We start from the raw sequence: 9,229 nt of genomic DNA, 5'->3' as shown, positions 1-9,229 counted from the left end.
ACACAGATGGCAAAGAAGCATATGAAAAGTTAGTCAACAACATGTCATTGGAGAATGACAAATTTACACAACATGAGATACCACTACATACCTATTAGAATGGTGAAAATCCAAAACACTGACAACAGTACATGCCGGGGAGGATGTGGAACAGCAGGAGCTCTCATTCACCGCTGATGGGAATGCAAAATGGTACAGCCACTTAAGAAGGCAGCTTGGTAGTTTCTTACTAAACTAAGCATACTCTTACCATACAATCCAGCAATCATGCTCCTGGGTATTTGCCCAAATGAGTAAAAAATGTATGTCCACACAAAAACCTGCAGACAGATATTTCTAGCAGCTTCATTCATAATTGCCAAAACTGGCAATCAAGATGTCCTTCAGTCAGTGTATGCACAAGTAAATTGTAAAAAAAAAAAAGCAAAAATCAAATAGCAACACCTAAATAAAAGATATTCAGGTCAGAAAGGAGAATGTAAACCTGTATTTATTAAGAGATGACATGGCTGCGTATGTAAAAAAAAAAAAAAAAATCCTAAGAATCTACACAACACTTGGGATAAATAAATGGATTTAGCAAGGTCAGGGACACCAAGTTTAAAATACAAAAATAAATTATACTTTATATAAAACCAGCAAATAATTTAAAATACCATTACAAACAACTTTATTTATTATAACACTAAAACAAAGCATAAAATACCTAAATTTTATGGCTGGGCACAATGACTCTCGTGTGTTATCCCAGCACTTCAGGAGGCCAAGGCAGGCAGATTGCTTGCACTCAGGAGTTCAAGACTAGCCTGGGCAACATGGTGAGCCCCATCTCTACTAAAAATACAAAACAACTTGGCTGGGCATGGTGGTACACGCCTGCAGTCCCAGCTACTCTGGAGGCTGAGGTGGGAGGATCACTTGAAAGCAGGAGGGGTGGCGGGGGCAGTGGTGGAGGTTGCAGTAAGCCAAGAGCTGAGATCGCGCCAGTGCACTCTAGCCTGGGTGACACAGCAAGACCCTGTCTCAAAAAAAAATCTAAATTTTAGTGGAGCTTAATATTTGAATGTGATCAGAGAAAGAGACATGGCCCAGCGAGCAAGTTGGTCAGTTGAAAACAATGCAGTTCTGGAATGGCAAAAAACCTGAGGGTCCCACAGGGCACTCTTGGGAGTGCTAATTATTTACAAGAGCCAGAGGATCTTGTGGAACACACCCAAAGGATCTTGGAGGATGCTAAGCAGATGTGGCGCACTTCAACAGTCATGCCAATGGGTCATGCAGTACTAGCAGAATGTTTAGAAAAACTGTTCAGTTCCAAGAAAGACCATCCTCCTATTTAGCCCTCAACTAAACTCACTTGGTGGGTCAAATTCAAAATCCAACAGGAGGCCTCTAAAAGGTCTTCACGGTAAACAGTTTTCTAGCCTCTGCTCGCAGTTCAACCAAGACCAGAGATGGTCAGAGTCCCCACCAGCCAAATCATTAGCACCCAATTACTATTATTACCACTAAACATGTCCCTGGAGCGGAGAAATACTCTGTGACAAACAAAAAGATATTTCTTAAACATAAAACTGTTTCTCCTTTACAAATATGTATATATACACTTACTTGGACTAATTAAATAAAAAGATATGAAAAGGATACATAAAGAAAGAGATAAGTTTATCAGCAGGAAGAAGATTAGTGAATAAGATAACTGAAAATTAAATGTGGATTATTTGGTGGCCAAAGAAAAAGAGGGTACAGAATGTTTTTCATAGTTGACCTTGACTTACAGAAGTAGGGAAAATTGATTTTTAAGCGATATTGAGGTATTCCCATGTAAATATTTAAAATATTACTATTACAAATACTAAAGTTTAAATGGCTTTTTTGAAAATGTTATCAATTTAATTCAAGTTCCAAAGAAACACTTTTGATAAAAAGTGTTTTTTAAGTAATTAATATGATTTTCAGGCCGGGCATGGTGGCTCATGCCTGTAATCCCAGCATTTTGGAAAGCCAAGATGAGAGGATCACTTGAGGCCAGGAAATCAAGACCAGCCTGGGCAACATAGGGAGACCCCATCTCTACAAAAAAAATTAAAATATGTAAAATTTTAAAAAGAAAATGGGATTAATTTTCTTTTTAAAATTAATCCCAGATCCCATAAAATGGAAACAGGAATAATTGTTGTAGCAATGCTAACACTCTTTTGTTAGGAATAAGTACATGAGCATACTTAAGAAGGGATGGAGGTTTAGAGAAAAAGGTGGACTTGGCAGGCTTGGAGCCATAATGACTTGGCCAACATGTACGGAATTGAGGAGATGTTGAAAAGATGATTCTATATTTGGGCTCCCTGGAATAATAGCAGCCCCTCAGGCTTTCAGGCCAACACATAAAATCTCAGTTCCCTGTCACCCATCATTCTGACAGCCTCGTTGTCACTCACCCCATTCTAGCCCAAGAGAACTCCATTTAAAACAGGTAAGTGATTTTTTTTATTGCTGTGAGTAAAATTACAGTCTACATAGGAAAGGCCCTATCTACACTAGATGTTATGGGACCTAAAGTAGGTGGCTGAAAATACTAGTACCATTCTCTGGACTTGGGTAGACAGAGTTGGAGAGACTAAAGCAGTGCGAGGTGGAGCCACTTGTACTGGCTCATCTGTGCATATTCGTTGCAAACTTCACATTCAGTGATGTCACGTTGATACCTTGAAAATGACCTTGGTGGGAGTACATACACTGCCAAAACTGGCAAACACTACAATGCAGGGCTTTAATTGACTGACTGATCTTTGTGTGTGTATTTTAGCTGGGTTACCAGCACACCACCAAACCACAGTCATAAATATGGGCTATGCCAGTAGAATGGAAAATGCTGTTTGGGATGGCAGAATGAGGAGACTCTGGGCATGGGGACCCTTTTTACCTCTTAATGTGCCAAAGAACTCTGACCCCGGAGCCCCTACAAAGAAGGTTCTACATTGGCTCTGATCCTGACTACTGTAAATATCCAAGGTATTAAAGGGACTTATTTACAGCTACCCTGCCCTGATACTTCACACTCATCCAATATTTTGTCATTTGGTTGTTTTGTTAAACATTTTGAGGAGTTGCACTGTGCAATGCAACAATGAATGCTGAAGATACCTGGACCGAGACAGGAGAACATTCATGAGGCATTTGAGAAGTTGTCTAGATTAGGTTGAGTAGATAAGCAACTACTCAGGTACCCACAATTTCACCCATAGGCCAGGGTCCAGTCACTGAGCTCTTTAACCTCTCTTCTTTGCCTCCCAGAAGCAAAATCCTCTTTACTCTCAAAGTACCAAATGGCCATCCTTAGCTTAGCAGGTCCTCTTCAGGCTTGTCTTTTCTATTGAAGATTTACATTGCTTCATTTGATCTTTTCTTCTGGCTGTTACTTTGGCAGCATAGTGGTGCACACACTTGGCCATCAACCTCCAATGGCATTTTCATATCTGTTTTGATGTATTCCACCTCCTTCAGAAGGGCGAATTTCTTCGGGGTATTGTATATTTTCATAGTGCTTCTGTGATCACAGGCTGACCTGGTGGTAGTTGCTGTCCACAGCAGGCACATCCTAAGGAGCCTCTATTGGGCTCTTGTCACACAATTTTATTTTTGAAACAATTTCAGCCATTAATTAGAGGGTACTGCAGGAACAAAAATGGGAGTAAATCTTCCTACTCTGAAAACTGAATTTAGAGATGGGGAGAATGGAACCTGAGAGGCAGGGAAAGAATGATTATGTGTATTTACTATGTACTAGATTCTCAGTCAGGCACTGAATAAATACAGACATGCTACAAGTTGTTTATCTATTATACTTCAATATTTCCCGGATCCCTGAACTTCTGCACCACGCCCATCTCCTGAGAATGGAGAAGGGCATTACATAATAGTAAAGGCTTCAATTCAACATGAAGACCTAACTATCCTAAATATATATGCACTCAACACAGGAGCACCCAGATTCATAATGCAAGTTCTTAGAAACCTACAAAGAGACTTAGAATCCCACACAAAAATAGTGGGAGATTTCAACACTCCACTGACAGGATTAGATAGATCATCAAGGCAGAAAAATAGCAAAGATATTCAGGACCTAAACTCAATATTGGACCAAATGGATCTAACAGACCATTTTGTTATTTATTTTTGAGACACAGTCTGCCTCTGTCACCCAGGCTGGAGTGCAGTGGCATGGTCTCAACTCACTGCAAAGTCCACCTCCCAGGCTCAAGCAATTCTCATGCCTCAGCCTCCCAAGTAGCTGGGATTACTATTACAATTTTATGAGATGGCAATTAGAAAAAAGTGTCTAAAAAGACTCCATAACTTGGGATTGATGAAAAAATGGAGAAATACTGGACTAGAGTGAAGAGAAATAAGAAACACTGAGGCATCTGCTAGTAAAAATTTTGAACTCTAAGGAGAAAGAGAAAAATCCTACAAACATCCAGTTAAAAAGAACATGTTTCCAGCTTCATCCATGTCCCTACAAAGGACATGAACTCATCCTTTTTTATGGCTGCATAGTATTCCATGATGTATATGTGCCACATTTTCTTAATCCAGTCTATCACTGATGGACATTTGGGTTGGTTCCAAGTCTTTGCTATTGTGAATAGCAATAAACATAGGTGTGCATGTGCCTTTACAGCAGCCTGATTTATAATCCTTTGGGTATATACCCAGTAATGGGATGGCTGGGTCAAGTGGTATTTCTAGTTCCATCATGCAAACTATCGCAAGAACGAAAAACCAAACACCACAGGTTCTTGTTCACAGGTGGGAACTGAACAATGAGAACACTTGGACACAGGAAGGGGAACATCACACACTGGGGCCTGTCATGGGGTGGGCAGGGGGTGCAGACGGAAAGCATCAGGAGATTTACCTAATGTAAATGATGAGTTAATGGGTGCAGCAAACCAACATGGCACATGTATACATGTGTAACAAACCTACACGTTGTGCACATGTACCCTAGAAATCAAGTATAATAAATATATATATTTTTTTAAAAAGAGCATATTATCTACAGGAGAAGAATGATGCTGGAATTAGACTTTTTATCTCCAACGCTGGAACGGACAGTGGCATAGCAGTTAAGGACTACTGAGAGAAAGGACTACAGCCCAACAATCCTGTACCCAGCCAAGATGTGGCCGCTCTGTCAGGGTGAAGGAAAGATACACAGCAATTCAGTTTATCTCCTGTGTCCCACACAGAGAAACCTACTTGAGAGAACACTTTCCAAATATTATCACTTATGTGAACCTGAAGAACATCTCATGGAAATGTAAAGGAAAGAACACAGATCTCTGGGCTTCACCACTAGAGTTTGTGATTCAGTGGTTTGCGGTCTAAATTTTCATTTTTTACACGTTCCCAATTAATGCTAATGCTGCTAGTCTGGGAACACACTTTGACAAACTTTCAGGTGTTTACTAATTTGTTTGTTTGTTTGTTTGTATATTTTGAGACGGAGTTTCACTCTTCTCACCCAGGCTGGAGTGCAATGGCATGATCTCTGCTCACTGCAACCTCCGCCTCCCGGATTCAAACAATTCTCCTGCCTCAGCCCTCCAGAGTAGCCAGAATTACAGGCACCCGCCACCACGCCCGGAACATTTTTTGTATTTCTTTAGTAGAGACAGGCTTTCACCATGTTGGCCAGGCTGGTCTCGAACTCTGGACCTCAGGTGATCCACCCGCCTCAGCCTCCCAAAGTGCTGGGATTACAGGCATGAGCCACCGCGCCCAAAACGATGACTTCAAGTGAAATGCTGTATAATAAAATTAATTTTATCATAGGCTAATTGATATGAACAAGGGTCACAAAAACATCATCAAACTTCTAAATAAAGATTCAACACACTTAGAGTATTAAACTTAGAAATAAATGTGAGCTACACATACAATTAAGAAAGCCTAATAAAACCTAGTAAGATTATTATTCACCCAATTTTTGGTGAGTCAGTGAGTGATGGCGGTCGTAGTTGTGGTAAGTTAAATCAAGGAATAAATGCTTGCAGACAAAAAAATTGTAAGGAGCACCTCCTACTACCACAAAGTTAAAAAATCAACAATGACAGACACGGCAGGCTGGCTGATCTATCTTGTACTTTCATCGTTATTGTCTTGCATTTGTATGATTACCACGTTTTATGAATTTTTATTTTTCAATAATTTGTATTCATTCCTTCATTTTCCAACCTGCTGATTCCACTTCAGAGTGGCAGGTGGCTGGAACCTATCGGCAGCTCAAGGTGTGAGGCAGGAACCAACGCTGGACAGGACCCCATCTGGGGCTCAGGGCACACCCCCATACTGGGACCATAGAGATGTCAGTTCATCTAATGTGCACATCTTTGGGATGTGGGAGGAAACAAGAGTATCCAGAGAAAAACCACAAAGATATGGGGAGAATATGCAAACCCCACGCAGACATTGGCCTGCCAGAAGTCAATTGTTTAAGTTAATATTATAATAAAATGATATTATTTCAGGCTGGACACAGTGGCTCATGCCTGTAATCCCACCATTTTGGGAGACTAAAGCAGGTGGATCACTTGAGCCCAGGAATTTGAGACCAGCCTGGGTAACATGGTGAAACCCCATCCTCTACAAAAAAAAAAAAAAAAAATTAGCCAGGCATGGTGGTACACACCTGCAGTTCCAGCTACTCAGGAGGCTGAGGTCGGAGGATTGATCGAGCCCAGGAGTTTGAGGCTGCAGTGAGCCATGATGGCACCACTGCACTCCAGCCAGGGTGACAGAGCAAAACTGTGTCTCAAAAAAGAAAAAGAAAAAAAAATGTTATTTGAGAACCTGCTGTATTTGCCATGTAAGAATCACCTTAAGAGGGACATAGAAAAATGCAATATTTTCCTATATAGATAGATTTTGTCCCTGCATCAAGGACAAAAGTGATGTCTCTGATCTGATTTATACCGAAATAAATGTGAGCTATACACACATTTCAGAAGGATTAATAAAAACAAGTAAAATTGGGCCGGGTGAGGTGGCTCATACCAGTAATCTCAGCACTTTGGGAGGCCAAAGCGGGCAGATCACTTGAGGTCGGAAGTACAAAACCAGCCTGAACAACATGGTGAAACCGCATCTCTACTAAAAATACAAACATTAACCGGGTGTGGTGCCGCGTGCCTGTAGTCTTCAGCCATCCCCTTTAGGGCAAATGAGTGTTTTCCATAATGTCTGTACTAATTAACATTCCCACCAACAGTGTGTAAGAGTTCAGTTTTCTCCACATCCTTACTATTTGTTCTTTTGTCTTTTTGATAATAGCCCTTAAGATAGGTGCAAAGTGATATCTCATTGTGGTTTTGCTTTACATTTCCCTGCTCATCAGTGATGTTTAACATTTTTTAATACACCTATTGGTAATAGTCCCTTTCCAGGTGATGTGTACAAAAGTAACACAAACAGTACTCAGTGGAAGGTTTTTGCAGATGCTTCTCACAATAAATCCGGACTAAAGTCCCATGCCTAAGTTCTTACTGAGGAAGGGGACAAAGCCAGCCCAGATCTTCAGTAGAAGCAGACGGTGTGAAGAAAGCTTTTTCCTGCCTTCTCCTCCATTTGCAACAGCAGCTCCGCCAGATTGTCTTCCATGTCATCTGACTGCTGCAGGCACTGGCAAATCTCACAGATGAGGAAAGCTCCCAGGGTGGCATCTTCCAGGGTATCTTGGATGTCCATGTTGATCACGTGCACAGGCTGAAAGGTCTGCTGTTCTCTGGAACACAGATCTTCCACCACTGTGTCATAGACCCTCTCCTCACAGGTGAAGATGACATCAAAGAAATCAGTGCAGTCCTGAAACCTTTCTGGACCGGGCTTGATTCTCTCATTTCTTCCCAAGATGTGTAAGATTCCGTTGCGGGTGTAGCATTCTCTATCTTTCCTGAGGAGGTCATTGTACATCTCCTTATATGTTGTTGCAAAATCATAAACTACAGGACGATGGGGTCTTGGTCCTGGTAGCCTCACATGAGATTCAGTTCCAAAAGACCGGACACTTAGCCCTTTTCTCCTGAGGATGCTGTGGGCCTCCATGCTCCTGTTGACATTGCTCACGCACACCACAGCCACCCTGAGTGTGGAGGAGAGCATGATGGCGGCCACTGGGAACCAGAGAGACACAGGCACCTCAGTTGCTGCAGGGTCTCTGAGCCGAGGAGACGACCACCTATACCCAGGTCTTCCAAATGAGCTAATGTGGAGGCACAGGAGGCAGGTTTATATTGAGTCACCTTAATTAGTGGGTGGAGACTTCATGACTTCTGGATTGATTAGGTTGTGATAATCGTCTCCTAACTCATCACAAGAACAATCAAGATGATTAAGTTACCTAAAGCATTAACTCTCCACAAAGGTGGCACCACCCAGTCTGGATTCATTTAAAATCTGGAGTTTGCTCTGGTGGTTCTCCTAGTGAATGGGGGCTGCTATTGACAATGGCCAAGACAATTAAGCTACCTGCAAGCATGTCATAGGACTCTCCACTGACCTTCAGACATGAAATTGGATGATAAACATGTTGATAATGTCCAAGGCTGCACCCTATTTAGTTATAAATTACAAGTGTTGTTGCTTCTTTTAATTTTCATAGTGTTCGAGAAATGCAATTGCATAAATCACAGGACCATTGTGTATAGTTTTGTCCAGAAGTTCACAAAATTTTTCATCAATACAAAAAAAACCCATTCTCAACAACATATCTGCTTATGGTATTTTAAGAGTTATTCAACACAACATTTTCTGCATTTGATATTACTGAAATCATAATGATTCTCCAGAGAAGGCAGCAATTGCTGCAAGCCTCTGCCTACTTTAATATGCCTTCAAGTACAGTTGTGTCTTAGTTTTCGGTACTGAAATACAATGTTTAGAATTATTTTCCTTAAAAGTTTGTAAAATTTATTAAGAAAATGAAGAGATTTTAAAATTATGAAAGGGGTTCCAAACACTAAGGATGCTCATGTCACTTTATAATCAATCACCTTATCGTTGATTAGATTATGATAATGGGCCCTAGCTAATCGAAATAATCATCAAGATGATTAAATTCCTAAAGCTGCAACTCTCCACAAAGGGGGCCCCACCCAGTCGGGATTCATTTATTTGTGAGCTCTGTTTGCTGTCACTCACTGATTCACCAAAAATTGAGTAAATAATA

At 41.0% G+C, this 9,229-nt stretch overlaps 1 protein-coding gene across 1 annotated transcript; it reads right to left on the bottom strand.

The window, feature by feature from the left end:
- Positions 1-7,488: 7,488 nt before the first annotated feature.
- Positions 7,489-8,190, bottom strand: LOC129136397 (RNA polymerase II subunit A C-terminal domain phosphatase SSU72 like protein 2-like). The gene has a single exon (XM_063783552.1). The coding sequence runs from the start codon at positions 8,161-8,163 to the stop codon at positions 7,579-7,581; it is 585 nt and encodes a 194-aa protein (XP_063639622.1). The 5' UTR covers positions 8,164-8,190; the 3' UTR covers positions 7,489-7,578.
- Positions 8,191-9,229: the final 1,039 nt, after the last annotated feature.

The sequence above is a fragment of the Pan troglodytes genome, chromosome 9 (genome assembly GCF_028858775.2).
Source record: "Pan troglodytes isolate AG18354 chromosome 9, NHGRI_mPanTro3-v2.0_pri, whole genome shotgun sequence".
NCBI classification, from domain to species: Eukaryota; Metazoa; Chordata; class Mammalia; order Primates; family Hominidae; genus Pan; species Pan troglodytes.
Note: the sequence above shows the minus strand (reverse complement) of the source record. Positions and strands in the feature narration are given on the sequence as shown.